Raw genomic sequence first — 20,845 nt, 5'->3', positions numbered from 1 at the left:
CTGGAATTCCAGCTTAACATGAAAATGACTCAAAATTTGGGTGACAGCAGCATACTGCATCCCTATATTCCAGACTAATCAGCATCATCAGTAGTTCAATCCCAAGACCAGTTAACTCCACATTCTTAATAGGCATTCCTAATCTAATGTGCATCCCTTATTTTTTGTTAGTCATCTGTTGAACACCATTGCTTCCTTGGCCTTCATCATGAGGCCCTCCTAGAATGGCTATAACAATTTTTTTATATCCAAAGGTGTGCCCAATCCATCTGGGTCTTCTCCCTATAGTAAAGCTAATTTCTTCTCTTTTACTCTTGAGCATACTTTATCCCTTCTTGTCATCTATTTGCTGCGGCAACTGCATCCAGCACCAGGCTTCCAAGGCCTCAATTCTTCAGTTTTTTCGTAGTGGTTGATGTCTCTGACAATACCAAACTCCAAACAAATGCTTTCAGTGATTACATTAATTATTTAAAGCTTATCTTCTTTGAACAGTGCTGAACTATGTGGTAAAACACTATCTTAGGCTTAAGCTAATCTTCTTGAGCCCTGTTAAGCACCTCCCCCCTCAAGATGTGCCACTTCTTAGGTGTAGATTCCAATTATTTTATTTATCATATTTTGATGAGACATCTTCCAATTTTTTTGATTTTCCTCATATTCCTGAAGTACGAACTGAATCCATTGCGCTGAATTACCCCTGTGGGTCCATTTTCTAGATTTTATGTGATAACTGAAGACTAAGATTTTAATGTATACCCCACTTAATGCCCATTCCTTGTGCTGCTTTTATTGACTCTTTAAAGCAAGTTACAAATAGTGCTGGGAGAAGATTGCATCTTTGTTTCTCCTTTAGGTTTGCATCTGGTATTTAATCCTTGTGGCATCTTGGTTGCTTTTTTGTTTTTAGATACTCGTTTTGTTGTTTTAATCCATGCCAAAAATTTCCAAATATTTAACATTATGTTCTCTTCAATATTATCTGTGACTAAACCTGAGCTTGCAAATACTACACATTCTTGGCATGTATACTTTTTACATCAGAATCTTATGGGCCTCATACCATGCTCTTTCAACCATGAGGTGATCTTTAACTGTTTCTCAAAGCTAGCATTTTCACTGGGAGGTTTGCTTTTTGACTGGTTGGTTTCACATGCATACAACTGATAGCAGTGACTCCAACCATGCCATTTTTGACCAACCCCTCTCCCACATGGTAACATCTCCATCTCTCCACCTAGAGGTCTACTCATTCCACCTTCCGAGTTTGCAGTTCATGTTTCTACTAAAAAGGTGTAGCTTTATAATAGAAAATTAGAGAAGTACATAGTCAATTTAATACATTTTGGTTTGGAGCATAAAACTTGCATGAAAAGTGAATTTCAACCTAGTTTAAGAATTATATAAATATGGTGAAACCAAAGTGAAAAATAAATATCCCCCATATCAAACTTAATCAACTTTCTCAGAAATTGTATAAAAATATTTTCACTATGAATCCAATTGTAGCAATGTAACTAACTTACCATCATATCTTCAACTAATGCTATTCCAAAGAAAGTCTCAGGAAGTTGAATTTTGTCCCATTTGGGCCTCAATTTTCTTCTCCTCAATGCCCTTGAACAAAATCATTGAAATGAATGCTAGAAAATTTATGAATAGATGTTTATTAGCCATGACAACAGCTAAGAGATTATTTCATAGTAATGTAGTTTCTAGTCAGTAAATTGGTTATATTATAGGTATGGTCAACAGAGAAAAAGTACAGATTACTATCAGTATATGTAATGCAAAACTACTGTTCTGTTCAATAAATATTCAGTCATTTTAAAGGTTTTTAAATTAAATATCACAGTAATGATACTTTAATAATGAATATGCTGACTAGAAAATTTTATATTTTGCTAATTATACTGGTTGAAGATAAGTTATCTTCAATAAATTTAGCCAAAAAAACTGAAGGGGCAGTATTAGGACTCCCAGTGTGTCTGTTGAGATGAAAACTACCAGATAGGCATGAAGTGTATGACGACCCCCTGTTAGAGCCTCGGCTACAGTCAGGTCATATTCTAAGTTCACCAATAAATTAAGTCTGCTGTGCTTTGTACACACATCAGATTCACTTACTTTGCTAGCATTGGTGCTTTTGATGTATCTTCGTTATTTAGTAGAAAGCTTAACTCATAGTGTGTAAAATAGAATATTAGCTCACTATCTGGTATAATTCCTTCTGTCTGGGCTAAAAAACCTAAATGTCTATAGGCCACTCTAAATGCATGAAGAGTTCTCACTAGAGCAGATTTTGTCTCTTCTCGTCGAGCAACTGATACTCTACACCATGGCAATATCTTCTTTATAAAAAATCTAAGAAAAAAAATAAATAGCATAATTTAATTATATTACAGTATAAATTAATTATATTACACAAACAATATCACTTACATACATATATACATATATTAATACATACATATATACATATATTAATACATACATATATACATATATTAATACATACATATATACATATATTAATACATACATATATACATATATTAATACATACATATATACATATATTAATATATACAAATATATAGTGCATTTTTATCCCAGGAGCAGCTAGTATTTGCATGTTACTGAATTAAGCATGGAGTCAAATAGTTACTCATTGAGTAAAGGTTTTCAAAATAATGTTTTACTCTTAAGTTTTGAATTAGTTTACCATTCCAACTATACTTGGATTTCCTATGGCATTATTTTCTGGAGATCTTCAGTGAGCCAGTTTATTTATATTTTACGAAGAAAAAGTACGTTTAATTAAAAAAAACCTGCTAGAAGAATCTGACCAGTGATCTATCAATGTGACTACTCTAAATAATTTGACAGCCCAGAGAGACAGCAGTGATACGCTCAATTTAAATCTGGGTTGCATTATTTATGTTCATAAGATTCACTCAGTCATAGAAAATTGTAATGCAACAATCCGAGAACAATAATAAAGAAAAGGCACATTGCCGATACATGTATAAAGTAATATCACTTGTGTAAGGTTGGTCTAAATCAGCTTTTTACAATTTTTCAATTCACCTATGTAGTAACATTCATTGTGCTCATCAGATTGTGTATGTTAAAGTACTCTTCAATTATTATTAAAAAAAGTATTATTTCACAAAATTGAAGCAGCTTAGAACATGAAAGAACATTGGGTTTGTTCACAAACCTAAATCTATGAAGAATGTGAGAGATTCCATTGATGACATCAATCAATTAGGTACCCATTTTTGCATGGAAATATTTTTCTGGAAACCACTTATCCCAAAAAATAACAGTGTACATTCTCTGAATGGTCAGCAAGTACATCTAAGTGAACACATCCTAAAACTTTTAGTTTGTTACGAACGTTTTTAAATTTTACCCTTTAAAACAAAGGTCAATCAATGAAACTATTGATAATGAAATGTATGTTTTTACAATATACATCTTTTTAACTGCATTATTATTTCTTACAATGGTGCTAGCTTTTTTGAGAACTTAAAGACAATACTGCCTTGACTATAGATTCTCAATGCTCAATATCACCCTCATCACATGATGCTGATCTATATGACAAAAAAGTCAATATCACAAATTAAAGTTGAAACTTGGGTTGGTTTGCAACACTACACAGGAGCCTGAAGATAGTAGTGCCATTCATTTGCTCATTCACCATACATGGCATACTGATCAGGAGGTTTATTTTAGAGAGATATTTTTGTTCTGAATAATAGTAGGAAAAAACTAAGAAACCTGCTTACTTGGTCATGGGTTTCAACGGAGTGTTGAGCTTTCGAACTGTGCCATCCACTCCTTCAACAGGAGCTTGATGTCTTTCCTGCCCAACCCCAGCAGCTCTTACCATTGTCTGAAGAGTACTCATCAAGCAATCTGGTTTCATACCCCAAGTGTGAGATTCTAAATCAAACTGAAAAAAGAGGGAAACTAGCATAATTAAGGACCCACATGTTTCAAAGTTTAAAAAATAAATAATATATTACTTCTCTCAAGCATCTATGGCCATGCTTTTTAAGGAATTCCTTAAAAGATACTGCAGCTTCACTCGAATTGCTCTCAAACCAAGCAACAGCTTCAGATGGTGACATTGAGCAAAACTCATCTGCACCATCAGACTTGGAGATTTTAGATGCAAGGTCCTGAAATTAAGATTGTATATAATCCTTTCACGCCATTTCCCATGAACTCCACTACAGATAATTGACTAATTTTAGCTAGCACATACCAGCAGATCTCTTGGTATTTCAGCAGATATTACATTTGTGCATGATGACAACATAAGAGAGATATCTGCAAAATGATGAGCCTGTAGTTCTGAAAAGAAACAGGAATGACTGTAGTGTAAGATTACAGCAATGTGAAGAATTTGTCGTTAAATTGCTGAAACCTACCTTTATTGCTTTCACTGAGAATATTAACCAACATTATCTGTGAAAAGACACCGATGGTAGATGCAAAATTATGATCCAACGCAGCCTGAAAGAGAGTTAATGTGTTTCAAATGAGTTAGGTAACTTTTCATTTATATTCATTTAATTCATGTAATATGAATACTTTTGAAATGTAAATTTGAGATTCATAATTCTGTAAGTGTTAATCCACCTTAACATTTAAAAATCAAATCTGTTACAGTGGAATAAATTTGCTGAATATAGTCTATTTGCTGCATCGGAATAAAGGGTAGTATCATAAATGGTTGAGTCATTACTGCCATGGATTCAAATGTGTGTTGCCTAGAAATCCCCTGGAGAAGCGAACAGATTTTCCTGGGATCCAGGACTGTCCCCTGCACTACCTACCATGTGAATCCTAATTGTTTTGAGATCAAACAAATTTTAGATTTAGCGGAATAACACTGAATTGAGCAATAAAATATTAACTTGAGTTCTGATGCTATACATACTTAATAATGAATGGTTCAGGTACAAACAACTATTCAATTACAACATGAAAAGGTAAATTTTAAACCAGTTTAGCTATAATATTTATGAATGTACTAACATCCAATAGTATGTACTGTTTTGATGAAATTTCTCCATATAGATCCCTTGCAGTTTTAAAACTTTTTGGCTGGAGGTCAATTTTAAGCGATTTCATTGTTGCTCTTTTGGTAACGCATTCTGCTCCAAAGGAACTCTGCAATGAAAGAGTCAAGATGTATAAGGGGTCAATATAACTTTGCCAGTAGGAAAATTCCAATTACTGCGTTGTTAACTATGTTTTTCTTATAAAATAAGATTTAAACACATACCACTATTAGCTTTAAAGTCAAATAGGTTATTTGGCGGTTGTTTGTTGTTCCATGTCTTTCTATTCCCAAACGGTGAAGTTCTGGATGAATACAAGGACTTCCAAATACAGCCAAATGAACAACCTTATTACTAATTGTTACTTTTGACTCATTCACTCTAAAGAAAGTCTGCAAAAAATGGATGAGAAACATTTCATATTACATTACGGTATATTCATTTACATCCCAAAATTTTTCACTTTTAAATTCATGCTGTGCTACAGCCAACACCTTGCACTGGCACATTACTGAGACTCAGGTCCGGCATTCATTTCCAATTTCCAAAGTATTTAATTCAAAGTTTTCTCAATATAAAAAAAGTAATTTTCCATGGAAGGGAACCCTTTCAGCTGCTTAAATTTCCTTGAAACATCATGTATTAAGCATTCTTGTATATAATAAGTACATGACATTTTAAAATTGAATCACTCCCTCTTTTTATGATCAAATAATTTTTTACATCCATGGTTATTTGCTATCAATCGTGGTTTTCACACCATAGTTACCTTTGTAACAATTTGTTAAAAAAGTGGTTTCTTTCGAGGAATTTTTTTTAATAAAATGAAATGAAAGGAATGAAAACGCCAATTAAAGTAAAAAGAAAATTAAGTAAATCCCTCCTATGGTATGGACATTTTCTCACAGTAAACTTAGGTTTAACTTTGTGGAATTCCTTCATGATGAGGGTAAAAAAGAAACTTCACTTCCAAAATAAAGAGTTGATATTTCACAACCATGGTTTTGATGCTGCGCATCATCACGCATAGTCATATATGACTATATAAGTTGAAAAAATGTTTATATACTACCTTGATCAAAAAGTTCCCGGAATAACCACCGTGTGGCGCTCCCATCGTTCCGATTTGAGTTCTGTTTTTTTTGTTAAATTGGTACATCTGTTGTTGATATTCCCTTTAAATCTTAGTGTCATAACTTGACATTTGCAAAAGTTACGTTGCCAAGAGTACATCTATCTCTGTGTGTGTTGGCGATTTTTTACAATTGCAGAAATGGATTTAAATTTGCAACAACGAACTTGTATTAAATTTTGCGTAAAAAACGGATTTAGTGGCGCACGGACGTTGGAAATGTTGGAAAAGTGTTTCGGCAACGATTCTCTAAAAAAAACGGTCGTTTACCAGTGGCACGAGCGGTTCAGAAGTGGTCGTGAGTCAATCGAAGATGATGAACGCAGTGGCAGACCATCGACATCGAAAGTCGGTGAAAAAATTGATAAAGTAAAAGAAATGTTGGTCAATAACCGCAAATTAACCATCAGAGAAATAGCGGAGGACTTGAACATTGCCTATGGATCCGCCCAAGACATTGTGGTTAATGATTTGGGTTTCCGTCGTGTAGCAGCAAAGTTGGTTCCAAAAGACCTCAATTTCATGCAAAAAAGAGACCGTGTTGACGTCGCAAAAGACATGATTTGCGAGGCTGAATCCGATCCCACATTCATCAAAAGGATCATTACTGGAGACGAGACGTGGGTTTATGAGTACGACACGCAATCCAGACATCAGGCAAGTGAATGGCGTTCACCAAATGAGCCGAGACAAAAAAAACCACGTCGTTTTCAGTCAAAAAAGAAGGCAATGCTGACGGTTTTCATGGATTACAACGGTGTAGTGCATCATGAATTTTTGCCAGAAGGCCAGACAGTAAACAAAGAGTATTATTTGGGCGTTATGAGACGTTTGCGTGAAGCAATTCGCCGAAAGAGACCAGAAATGTGGGCAGAAAACTCGTGGATTTTGCACCATGATAACGCACCGTCGCACAGTGCTATCATTATTCGTAATTTTTTGACGAAAAATGCAACAAATACCATCCAACAGCCACCGAATTCACCTGATTTGGCTCCCTGTGACTTCTTTCTGTTCAATCGAGTTAAAAAACCATTACGGGGAACGCGTTTTAGCAGCCGAGAGGAAGTAATGGAAAAATCGCAGGAAGCACTGATGGACATACCGAAAACCGAATATAAAAAATGTTTCGAGGATTGGATCAAGCGCTGGCATAAGTGTGTTGCAGTCGATGGGGATTACTTTGAAGGGGACAATATAGATTTAGATGAATAAACTTGTATTTTTAATTTTCTGAATAAATTCCGGGAAATTTTTGATCAAGGTAGTATGTTACCTGATGATGATGTGCAACATCGATGGTCAGGAAATTATAATCTTTATCGCGGAAGTGTAAAGTTTCTTTTTTACCCTCAGCAGTTAATGATTTTAACAGTCGCTCGTGTATTTTGAGCTTCCTTTTAAACATTTCATATTGACTACAGATACATCAAGAAGCTATCTTTTAGGATAACTCTAATATTCTTTTTTAACAAATGAAAATTAAAAACTATGTTTTGCAATGCACAACCATGCTTGACAACATGTGCAGACGATACTACAGTGTGGAGAAAATTTTTTAATGAATAATCTTTTTTAGCTATGATACCAGATGTTACTTGAGATGCCAATATATGAATGCTTTTATTCATTCATAATGGAAAGTATGCATAATTTAAAGACTTTTGCTTAGGGCCTTTCCCATCTTCAAATCACCAATTATTTCAAATTAAGTGGCATCAAAATAATGAAGAATGGGATCTATAATATTGAAGAATAAAAATAAATGGCAAGGTAACTGCTTACATTGATTACATTCATGGCCAACTGGTGATGAGAAATAACAGCATTTCTCAAAAAATGTGGAATTGAATTTCTGGACCGATCTGGGCTTTGCTGAATTATTACGTCCAAAGCTTTGGCCATAACAGAACTTGTCAAAGGAGTCATAGCACCTGGTAAAACCTCACTGGAAAAAAGTAAATTTATTTATTCATAACACAAGTATAGATACATAGGTATGTACTTTTATCAGCAGTGAAATGATTTGGCAAGGATATTGTGCATAAAGACAATGCATTCTTCCTTTTAGTTGCACCAATCAAAATAGACGACATTACAGAGTATTTAACTCATCAAAGATTTCAAATTCAAAGTTAATGATTGTTTAAGGTCAATTTTCAATAAGGTCTTTCAGAGTTTTGTTGAGCTGTTGGAAATTATGTTTTTCTTGGCATGGTGATTCATATTTTTAAAGTAAGTCACTTGATTGAAATATATTTAACATAATGTCCTTTCAGTGACAGTTCACATTTAAGAAGTGTGGATTATTCTATCAATGCAAAGGAAACAATCTTTTTAACAGTCTTTTGGTGTATTTGGTTCAGGAGGTTATTGGAGTATTGTCCAGTAATTCTTTGACCAGTGGGAAGATAACCTACCAGCAGAATCAGTTTCACATCCCAGTAACCTGAGGCCATCACTTTTCAACCTGACCATATTGTCTTTGTTTTCTTTGGTAGTAGTGAATCAAAATGTTTCCACTGCTTTGACTACTGTTTTGTCTCTGGGGTATAGTAGTGGACCCAATTTCATCTTTGGTCACAAACACCGTTCGAAAATTTTCGTTCTGATGCATTTGCGATCCTGCATCAAGAGTCAAGGCACCCATCCAGCAGATTATTTTCTCATATCCAATTCCACTGTTAAAATGTGATTTGCCCTTATGGACAACATCCTAACAGCATTAGCAATTTTCTGCACTTTCATTAGGCGGTTCTTCATGACCATTATATGCACTTCTGCAATAATTTCTGCGATAGTGTTACATTTTGGCCAGCCACTATGCGGATCATTATCTAAGCTGTCCCAACCAAACAATCTCCTTTGTCCACTTGACAACAGTCTAGTATGAAGGAGCAGAGTCTCCGAGTGTTCTGAAAGTCAGCATGAATTTCTTCGCTTTCACACCTTTCTTTACTAAGTATTTAATCACTGCTCTAATAACATTTTTTCTATCTTCACAAATCACTAGATGGCAACAACAGCAGAGAGGTGTCTGCAACATAGATCTCTTCCTAGAGCACTGGCACATTACATGTTTACTCAAAGGATTACCTATTGCTATGTGGAAAACTATTTTAGCTAGCACTGACATCCGATGGCGATTCTAGGAACCTTTCAAACTACTCGCATCTCAACAGCTCAACTACAGCTGGCAGACATCATCCTGCTAATGGGCCATTCATGATGCAGCCTTTCATCAATGAAGAAACCACAATGAGGATAATTTGGAATGTAGTGGAATTAGAAATTCTGTACCTTCTATGCTCCCCAATCATGAAACCATTTTGGTAAGTCTGATCTCCTTTGTTTCATGAACTAAAATTGCTTACTCACCCTGTATTTGCTCGAGTAGTTACTTCTGAATCTGTTACCACAGGTGAATCAAATTCATGCAGTAACTCAAATTCACTCCAACTGTCTAATGCAGTAATGGGCCTGGCTTGCAATATATATATCTGATTCTAAAAATATAATCAACAACAGAGCATTAGATGAAAAACGTGGAAAGATTAAAACATTAAAAATTTAAGGATTTCAACTTAAATATATCAATTTATAAATAAAATAGTGAGTATTTTTACCTTCACAATAGCCCACTCAATATCTCTAGGAGTGCAAAATATGGCCTCGAGCTGGATACCAATCTTTCCAAGACATATTGCTTGCTCATTAGACATGCAAAGTTTGTGCAGAAGATCATCGCTAATAGCATTCTCTTTTGTACCCCAAGAAATTTCTGTAGGTGAATTGAAATAATGATGTAATTTTATGGAGTCTAAAAGAGTAATTGCATAAATATATACATTTAAAAACACAAAAATAAGTTTTCCATTTTACCATCTATTGAAACTTGAACAGATTTCTCCCCAATTTTACTTTCAAGAATGCTTAAAGTATCATCCCAGCCTCTATTTAGAGTAATGGTATCTGGTTCAGCAATGGCAGCCACAACACTCTGAAATGACCAGGAAATTTCAAACAATATTTAGAGCACAATATATCTGCAATTCAAATCAAACCCTAACCAACCACTCAATGTTTTGAACTAGTCAAACTTAAATACTAATGTACAGTTTGCTGTTAATGCGGTTAGTTTTTCACTTTAACTAAAAATCAACCTTTCATTGAGACATATGGAACAACTCTGACAAAGTATCATTAGTTTAAAAAATGACTACACTGCAGAAGACTTTTTTGTGATGGGGCTCTAGCAAACAGTCAAAAAGATTCATGTATTTTAGGTGTATCATAACATCACCTCAGCTTAATCTGCCCTCCCACCTTGTTAACCAGGCTAAACCACTGGAATTAAACAATATTTATCTAAAAATCAGTAATGCTAAGTCAACTATCCATATTAGGAATGGCAAAAAATTATGACGCATCAGATGCATCTTGTATGCATTTCAAAAACACGTTATGGTTAATTATTTCAGTATTGGAGGGGGAAAATACTTTTATTTTCTCTCGAGGGAAATTTATTCTCCTGTTCCATTCAGATTGCTCCACATAATGTGATAAAGGCACACATTCTACAAATTATAATGCCATTTCCTCTGCTACATAAGAGAAGATAGCATACATGCAAGATGCAATGAGTGAATCAAAATACGAGATGCATGAAATTGAGAATCAAAAAGGCATTGATGAAAAAATGTATTACAGCCAAATATCTTCAAACATAATTGCTATGGTTAGTATGAATTTGGAAAACAGACTAAACAACCTAAAATCAGGAGAGTTTCATTATATACTATACCCAATGCGGCGATTATGTATAAATATGTAATACTAGCCTTATATAATCATGTATCAGCTAGAGTGCAAGACATTCAGAAAATAATGGAAGTAATAATTTTGTTATTTCATACCAAATTATTTAAGGCCTAATTCAATTAGGTGAGTCACCAAAGGATTAAAGAATTTTGTCCATCTTCATTGCTTTACTTTTGATAATTTTTCAAGCGTTAAATATTACAAATTCTTTGTGAGCTCACTTTAAAGCAGGTTTTATTAGGAAACTCCGACTGGAACATAATTAAAATCTCAGGATATTAACCATTTCTCTAATAATCAACTGGTAATGCAACTACTAGCCCATGTAATGAGCCAACTAAAACCTAATGCACACTGTTGCCAAGATGAAATTTTTCAACTATGCACAAATTTAACTTGATAGCCATTTTGAGGCTCTCTGATTAGTAATGGAAAAATGCAACTATTACAGAATTACAACTATTACAGCTACATGTAAAATTTTGTAATGCATGGCTACTTATGTCTTGTCAATATTCAATACTTATGTCTGTCTTCATTCAAAAATATGTCCCTTTCAACAATTAAATGTTTTAAATTTCAAATAGGAATTGAAATAGGAACTTATATATTGAAACACTCCAACTAAAAAGGTTGAAAGATTACTGTTTTCGAAAATGGCTAATTTACATGTGAGTCAAGCTAAAAGTGATTTCATGGAGATACGAGGTTTAGAATTAAGATGCAAAATTGGAACTTCCACAATATTCACTTGAAATATTTCTAACTGAACAATACTTAATTTCAAAAAGGAAATGAAAACTAAACTTCAATTTAGTGGCATTTCTTTTTGCAAGGAATATTTTTCAATTTCTCAATAAATTAGCTAATTTTTTATCTTTATAACTTAACAAATACAATCCATATTCAAGATTTCAAAGCTTTAATGAAACTCAATAACCCTTAAGACTTGTAGCTATAAAAAATCAAAAGAGAAGCATGCTAATACATCGCTACATACCTCACCAAGACCATAATTAGCAGTGATTACTATTTCCGCAGGGTTTCCTGTGAATGGGTGACGAGTAAACATTACACCTGCTATTTCAGCTGGTACCATTCGCTGAACAACCACCCCCATTTGGGAGCCAGTAATTATAGTCCCATGCTGCCTAAAATTTAAAATAAAGCAGATAAATTAGAACCATCCTGATATCCTCCTGACCCCAAACCCATATCATGAGCCATATTATTAAAATCGTCATCTTTGGAATTCAGGTGGCCAAAATATGAGAATGACTTATGGAGAAAATTGGAGAATGACTTATCTAACAGAGAAGGTTGGTGCTTCCTTGAAAACTTGAAGAAATAAGTTCATGTAAAACATTAAAAGAAAGTTATAATTCCGACAGTTCGTAATTGACAACAGCTGGCTGAAGACAATTGATGAAAAAGTATGGAGGAAAACTATTGCTATGGATATTAGCAAGGTAAATTAATTACACAATAGCAGATGTAAAGCAAAGAATATGAAGGCTGGCAAACAGGAGATTTTAGTAAAGAGCTGGAACAAATCAATCTCAGGACCAAATGCAATATACTTTTTTACTGTGCACTTGTTCATCACATTGCTAAATCTGAATTTAATCAGTAATGCACACATTTCCTTATTTTTACATGCCTTGATCATTAGAATCAGAAGTATAGCAGAGTTTTCATACAAATATTCAATATGCATGATAAATTTTTTCTATCCTTCAATATAATTTTGAATTTAAGTTTTGGCATTAGTCCAAATATATGTAATGCTTTTCAACATGAAATATTCCACTTCATAAGATGTTTCAATAAAGTAAAAAAAACCATAAACAGTAATCAACCCGAAGGTTGGTTTAGTAGGTGATGCCAGTAGGAGTTCACCCAGTACTAAGCCCTATACGGCGTGTGAAATTCACAAATCAGGGTAGGGGGGCCAGTTTCTTTCCCTGTGCCGATTATGGTTTCCCAGGAAAATCTGGTACCCAAAAAATCACAGCTTGGGTGGAGGTCAGGTGCCCAGAGAGGCTTGCCCAGGAATCAAACCCGGGCCCTCCGGTCAGTAGTTCAGTCCCCCTAGACTGACACGACCCACTTTTTACTTTCAATAAAGTAAATATCAAAAATACACCATGGAAAAATTACTTACAAAATTGTGTCAGCTATTTACATAGTAGTATTGGCTAAAAATAACAGCTTTTATGAATAATATTATCAGTATATATTTTTGTGACCTGCATTCCAAAAATACTGAATCCTTTGCCCGTGGGGGCAAGAGTAAATTACTGCTTCTGTTGGACATGGTAACCAATGTTAAAACAATAGGACAGCCCAGGTTAAGAAAGTGCAATGGCATTGATAAATTTGAGGAAATGACATGAAACAAATGAGCACCAAATTAGAAATGAAGATTGGAGGCATATAGAGGAAAAGGCAAATACTCCATGCTGTATGTAGTATATGTTTACTAATTAAAAGTACTAATGAAAGGCAGGATCTCAGTTGCAATTCCCATTATTCACCTTTGAAAGTGATTTCAATGATATAATTCCACGACAAGTGCCATATTCCTTCATCGAATCATGGAAATCACTGGCAACAATTCTTACTCTTAATACTAACCTTCTATAGAGAATGGACTGATATGAATAAAGAGAACTCCAGCAGACTCTTAAGGCATTGAGTATGTTGTCATGGCCATTGCAACCTAAAACAGTTTCATTTTGACCTGCTGTAGAAACTTCTTCTGAATCTTCCCCAACCCCAGAAGATCTGACAGCAAAACCATGATCAGTCACATCACTCCTCTTCAAGGAATTTAATCCTCCTTCAAGTGCATCAGCAACAATGGCACATATTGGAGTTGACTTAATTGCAGCAACAGCCCTTAAAAGAAAAAATTGATCTTATCAAATTAGGTGTTGAAATGTAAATAATGGTGACTCTGTTGATAAAAGAAACAAGGCATGGATCCACTTGTCAACCCTGTAGTTATGAAGGAAGTAGGTGGAGCCAACTTTTGGAAAGGAATCTCATGACTTCTCACCAAGATATGCCTGGTAAAATCCCACAATATCCTGGCAGATTAGAATACGAGTAGACCATTGTCTCTCCTTAAGGGAGACAACTTTTAGATTTAACTACTCTTTTTCCCCCTATAAGATGTGCAATCAGAACAATAAAGGACTAAAACTAGTGAAAACTAAAGGAAATTATAATTGCATTCTGCTGTATTTGAAAACAAATATACTGCCACGTGACTACCAATGTATGGTATAGATGAGCTTTCACGTGACTACTATAATTTTGACACAATATATAGATAGCAAAACAATGATATGGATATATACTTTATCTTAATAATATAACGACTATATTTCTCAACTAATAATAATTTCATTGGCCCCAGAGCATAAAACAGACAGGACAAGTCATAATTAAGGCAAAAATTACAATTACTAAAATATTTTCACAGAATAGAAGGAATTTGACAATTTTTAAGTGTCTTTTTAAAAACTAACATGTGATAATGTGGGTGAAATAAAATGAAATAAAACATTGCTCATCAGTATGGGCATTGATGATAAGTGGAGCTACAACAAAAACAGAAGATCACGATTAGCATCATCAACATACAAAATGAGCTCACCATTACTGATACAGTTTGGAAGGTTATTGGTGCACAAAAAAAATGAAGGTATCCCAGAAACTAATTCAAAGAAGCATTTTTAAAGAACTGCATTATTATTTTTGGTCAATTAATATAAAGGATGTATAAATGAAGAAATCCTGCAATCTAGCCTTTAAGATGCAAGTACAAAAAGCAATATCAGGTTGCTACTTAAGACAATTTTGAATAAATAAAGTTAATGCAAATAATTCTACAGAAATATGACTTAAGAGTTTTCTTTGATGCAGCCAATTGAAAAGTTTTCAAACCTTGAGCTGTTATGGCGGTATAGCCATACTAATGTTTCAACATTGTAATTGGGTCACACTTTGTAAATGATCAATAAAAACCTCAACCTCAAAAAAAAAAAAAAGATCAACAATGAGGCATAAAAGTAACTGGTGAAATTCGGAATGTTACCCCTTTGAAATTTTTACTCCTTTGATAGAAAAAGTTCTTTGAGGGTTGGTTTTCCATTCATCCTTCCATTACATTCCATAATTCAAAATAAATTTTTGCACCAAAGGTTTATGTAAAAACAAATTAAATTTTAATCAGACATTTCTCCATTGTTTGAATGGTTTTCATATGAAAGAGTTGTTTACATCTTTTTCTCTTATAGAAGAGTTTTTACCAATCAACTGATTCATGAGATTTTTACAAGTGTAAATGATCATCACAAAAGCAAGTTCCAAGCCTGTTATCCTGAACATGAAGTTTCCAAAGCAGTTTTCTTTTTCAAAGCACTTGAAATAACAAGAGTTTAATTAAATGACAGCATTACTTGAATAATATGATTGAATTTAGTTAAACATCTTATTTTATCTTAATTTTGATTTATATGCTTGGAAAATAATGACTACTTAGAAAATACTAGTGAAAATTGAGCAAAAGCTAGATATATGCAAAAAGCAAAGCTGTAGGGAAATTTGTTAACAAATTAAAATTCATACTTCAAATATCGGAAGAAGCTGTGCAGGAACCTCAGAACAATAACAATAAACATTGTTGGATCCATTATTTCAATTGCTCAGATTTGAAATCAGTCCACTAATAACATAAGTGATCAGATAAATTAAACATTAACAATCTTCCTTCTGTAAGGCCCCTCAATGGTCTATAAACTATCAGAAATTAATGTGAATTGTCAGCAGTTGTGTAAAATAATGAAGCAGACTGTAGATAATAGCATATCAAAATCAATTATGTTGGTATGCAAGGCTAACTGCTTTTTAACATTCAACATAAATTTCTAAATTCAAATTACTACTTTGTGTGGGCTTTTTAACTGCATATACTGCACTTTCATAAATGATTGTATTTCTCATGTTTAGATTATCAAATTTCCATAATATATTTGATTCGGAATACATCTAGATAAACTTGTTAGTAACCCACCTCTATTTGTAAATATACCTGTAACCAGCTGTTTTTACAAAGGAGCCATAAAAAAATACACAAGTTTCATGTTAGTAAATTAATAATAACTGGCTAGCAGAAATTGTGCCATATTGAAGCACAAGTATGTAGATATTTATAATCTGGTATTGTAAATGAATGATTGAAATAAATTGAATCAAATATATGGTTGAAAAATAGAACCTAAGAATCAATATAATAGTGATCTAAATTGAACTAAATATTTAATTTTTCAATTACTTGAAATTTACATTTTCATTGGAGGGAATAGCAAATGATTTATTCACCTTATTATGATGAATTATAAATTCTATACAATTGAATTTTAATTTGATGTAAACAAGCATTTTATAAATAGTAAAGAAGACAAAATGTAAATGTAAAAGAATGATTCGCATTTGAAATCCAATGAAAAACAGCATTCCCATGCAATAGCATGTTTCTTTAACCACCCAAAATGAGAAACCTACCTATTGCAACTCTCCTGCAATTCTTTATCATCTTTGCCAGTCAGGGCATCATCCAAAGCTTGCGTAATTCTTTTTTTAAGTAATTCATTTGTATTCATTTGTTCTTGGAAAGCAAATGTAGTAAGACAGAAACCATCTGGAACCTGAAACTAAAAAAAAGCATTCAATATCGTGAAGAATGATGGAAAACTTAACTATTAACTAATTTATTGGATCTGACACTATTCAGAAAACTTCCCCTAATGAGAACCTCCAATTATGATCCTAGTCGCATACCCCAGTTACACACCATCCATGCATGTAATGCAACAAAATTTTTGGGCTTGATATGGTATGGAATAAGGTTCCCTTCCAACTCAAAACAAGAATCAAGTTGTAATTATGAGCAAAAGGTTTCAACTACACCCATTTTGTAATTACTCTTCCCATCATGACTGCGCATGAATAAGCAAATCGAATGCATAAAAAAATGAGCATTATTATTTTGTAGAGAGATAATAACTAATATTTTTATCATTAAAAGAGTTTAGAGTTAAGAAAGGAGTTACTGGTTTGAAATTAATCACTACGTGCTACAAGGATGTATTATATTATGATTTTTCAATTTTTTATGCAAATGCGAGAGAGAGAGAGAGAGAGGGTAGAGATAAGGGTTGCAATGTAAATCCTTCCATTATTCTCCATGCTGACGTAATTCTGCGAACTGATCCCACAATACCTACAGGGGGACGTGGATATAGGTATGCAAATCCCATGAAAGTAATCCCTCAATCTGTGTAGCTATGTATTCTATGAAGAGTTAAGCAGCTAGTGACTTTACCAATTGAATATGAGGCAGACAGGAGTTGGGATTAATTAAATCTAGCCATATGAGTATGCACACTGAGCTTGGCAAACACTCCAGGAGAACACTGTTTGAAATAAGCCTCCGGCATCTCTGTGATGACAGAGTTTGAAAGCAAAGATAATTTTATTTTTTACCTTTACCCCCTGGGATTTTGTTATTAAAAAGAAGCAGTGGCAGATGACACAATACTGGATCTAACATGAGGCCATTTATCTAAACAATACCCTGCAGGCTGCCATAATGATGTGTGGCAGTGGATGTGAGGACACCAGCCTTTATAGCTCAAGTGACCCATATTTTTGCATATAAAAACAGCCACATGGGTAGGGCAACAATATATGTTTTCAAGTAAAACTTAAAATTTTTACTTTTCGAATTTAGAAAATAGGATTGGTTAAACCCAATTTTGTTACGATTATGTATTCTGCAAGGGAAGGATCAGTACTTAAATTTGAGTGCTGATATCACAATCTTTCATTTTCTTCTGGTGGTCTTATCTACCAATGCAATACGGGATCACTATACATATTTCCTTTAAATACTTTTGAAAAAGAACTAATTGGTCAAAAGGAGTTGTTGCTCAAATGATTACGGGTTACTCAGCAGGTGGGTTAGTGGACCTGAAAAAGTTTGGGCCAAGGCATTTGACCACCAATAGTTCCAATTAACCTTCAAATTTAGTGCTATTGATTGCAATCCTGAATCAAAGTTTCAAGCAAGCTTTTCCTATGAGTGTGTTATACCCTGCAATGATATATTCTGCTGATGTAAACATGCTCCCATGAATGGCATTACTGTCCTCACATTGTTAACAGTCAATGAGCATTCATGCATGGAAAATCATGTTTCACTTCAAGATTTTACATCATATAAGCAAATCTACAGTGAAACTACCTCAAAAAATCCTTTTGTGGGTAGAGTCTTAAAATATACATCTCCAAAGTGCTAAGTACAGTAAAAAATAAATTAGGGTAAATGCATCCAAAACCAGTATTTGATGACGATAAGGGCTCAATACCCCATCAAGATTTAAAGAGTAAAGCTATTAAAGAGGATTTTGTATACCTTAGAATATTCATAAAAGAAGGTACAATATAGGAAGATGAATAGGTGTGGAATGCCAGCAGAAAAGTAATGGATAGCGTGCAGAGTATCATAACAAATGAATGCTCAATGTAACAAATGTCAGTCAAACTGTACTCTTTCCCATATTAATGCAGAGGAGTAATACTTGAGCATTCTAGCATATATTTCCACAATGTGGTGGATGGTATACAAGGAACTTTGTAAAACATGCGAGTTTGGGTGAGGAATTAGCAAGATTCGAAAGAATTCTAGACATTGCATTAGCAATATTTAAGTATGAAAAAGTGTCATGGTGGTTTTGGCAATGCTGGAATTGGAATGAGAGCTGCACCCTACCAAACACACGTAAATGGAACCAGAGTAAATGGTTTGATAAAAAGGGGTACACAAAATTTGTTTCTATAATTTATTTAGGATAAAAATTTGAACCAGTACATATGCAGCTTCCTCCTCTACACTTCTACAAAATGAAAATTATTCTTTTATGACTCTTGGGCTTCTTAACTTGAGGATTCATTAAAATAACAGTACTATGTGGACTATTATCAAAAGCAAAATTTCTATCAAACCTAGCAGTTAAATTTAGTAAAAACTAAAAGTGTTGCATAATTTTGAGTTTTATACAAATTTCATTATTTTTGAAAATAAGCTTGTTTGAAAATTCAAATCACTCCAAAAATAATATTTCCAATTGGCCAAAATGAGAGGGTTTTTTAAACAAATTGTTTTGAATTAGAAGTAAATAAAAATTGCAGTTATCAACCCAAAGGTTACTTGGTAAGGTGAAGGTAGAAGTCACCTTGTACTGTGCTCAAGGGCATGTGATAGTCATCTCATGATAGGACAGATTCTTTCCAGGTAGGATGCCAATCGTTTCCCGGAAATATCAACAACTAAAGAAAATCAGCTAGGGTAAAGCTGGGAGTGCCCATAGGCATTACCATGAAGTGAACCAGGGCCCTCTTCAGAGGTCCAGTATATGAACAATTGGATTACCAGATGCCTAAATTATTAATGCATAATTTTATTTGCAATTTTCAACTTCAATGGATATTGATCAGCATCAAAAAATTCCCAACCTAAAATTCTCTGAATCTAAGGTTTTCATGTAAGTACCATCCTGCTTGGAGATGCCAACAACAATAGTATTTCCTCAAAGCCACATGGCCAAGAAATTTTTAATGTATCTGGATTAGTACTTACAGAATTATTAGGGATACATGACAAAACAGCCAAAGAAGCTCCTTTACCACCTACTATCTTCGGGTTCTGACAAAGAATGTCAGTGAAATGTAAAGTAAGGGGCTTGGACTCCTCAAGTTGCACTTTTTCTTCTTTGGTCAATTGATCTCCTAGGTGCTTGACGTAATGTCTTGAGATATGTTGTGAAGTGACCGCAGGAATAGGGCACTGATCATCATATCTGGAAGACAATTGTTTTTGCTAACTTCCTTTAAATCAATTTAGACAATTTTCGTAAAAGTATTTAGATAACACTAGGCTGAAGTGTTATCTATTTCTCATCTACATTGAATTTACATTTTAAAACACTCCACACTTAATATTTTAAATGAAAATTTATCTACATTCAACTTACAATAACCTTTCAAGGTATGGCATACATATCTCAGATCATAACTTTACAAATGTTGTAAAATGCTTTTCACTAAATTTGGAAAGTTTATACAATTGCATAACTTTGAGTAAAAATATTGCACAGCTGATGCATATTAATCAAAATTAATTATATTAATGATAATTAACAATATTAATTATGAGTGATAATAATAAAGATTATAATTACCATATCTGTGCAATAAATGTGAGAACTGATGCTATCTAGTAACTATAACGTGGACTATAGCCTCACCAGCAGTGTTAGTTGCCCGAGGCCCAATCAGCTGTTGTGTTTGGCGGATCGTCGAGCTGTGCGTATGATGCCAGTTAGGTTATTTTCTGTTGTCCTTGTTTTTACGGTTTGTCAAAAATGGAAATTGACGAAATCACGCAACAACTAATCAACATCAAGTTTTTTTGGTGAGGTGCAGTAAAAGTTATTAAGAAATTACTGAAATGTTGATAGCTGTTTACGGTGACAATACTCCAAAGAAAACATCCGTTTTCAAGTGGATTAAGCATTTTAAAGATGGCCGACAAGACGCCACTGATGATGGAAGGCCAGGAAGACCTTCAACCACCTATGTTGATGACAACATTGATCATGTACGGCCCCTTGTCCTTACCGATCATTGAAAAATGGTCCGAATGATAGCCGATTAACTGAATTTAGAAAAATCTACAGTG

General features: G+C 33.9%; 1 protein-coding gene across 1 annotated transcript in view; it reads right to left on the bottom strand.

The window, feature by feature from the left end:
* The window catches only part of LOC139690592 (rifampicin phosphotransferase-like), a 33,380-nt gene that overhangs the window by 7,475 nt on the left and 5,060 nt on the right, over positions 1–20,845 (bottom strand). Inside the window, exons 7-22 of the mRNA XM_071588072.1 lie at positions 19,745–19,964; positions 16,609–16,757; positions 13,672–13,935; positions 12,035–12,185; positions 10,096–10,213; positions 9,840–9,994; positions 9,592–9,719; positions 7,999–8,161; positions 5,306–5,473; positions 5,056–5,190; positions 4,446–4,530; positions 4,280–4,368; positions 4,038–4,193; positions 3,798–3,964; positions 2,128–2,364; positions 1,527–1,617 (exon numbers count right to left, since the gene is read on the bottom strand). Coding sequence (XP_071444173.1) covers positions 1,527–1,617; positions 2,128–2,364; positions 3,798–3,964; positions 4,038–4,193; positions 4,280–4,368; positions 4,446–4,530; positions 5,056–5,190; positions 5,306–5,473; positions 7,999–8,161; positions 9,592–9,719; positions 9,840–9,994; positions 10,096–10,213; positions 12,035–12,185; positions 13,672–13,935; positions 16,609–16,757; positions 19,745–19,964 — 2,476 coding nt within the window. The remainder of the gene's footprint in view (positions 1–1,526; positions 1,618–2,127; positions 2,365–3,797; positions 3,965–4,037; positions 4,194–4,279; positions 4,369–4,445; positions 4,531–5,055; positions 5,191–5,305; positions 5,474–7,998; positions 8,162–9,591; positions 9,720–9,839; positions 9,995–10,095; positions 10,214–12,034; positions 12,186–13,671; positions 13,936–16,608; positions 16,758–19,744; positions 19,965–20,845) is intronic.

The sequence above is a fragment of the Hetaerina americana genome, unplaced genomic scaffold, assembly GCF_022747635.1.
Source record: "Hetaerina americana unplaced genomic scaffold, ioHetAmer1.1.p SCAF_3, whole genome shotgun sequence".
In the NCBI taxonomy this organism is placed as follows: Eukaryota; Metazoa; Arthropoda; class Insecta; order Odonata; family Calopterygidae; genus Hetaerina; species Hetaerina americana.
Note: the sequence above shows the minus strand (reverse complement) of the source record. Positions and strands in the feature narration are given on the sequence as shown.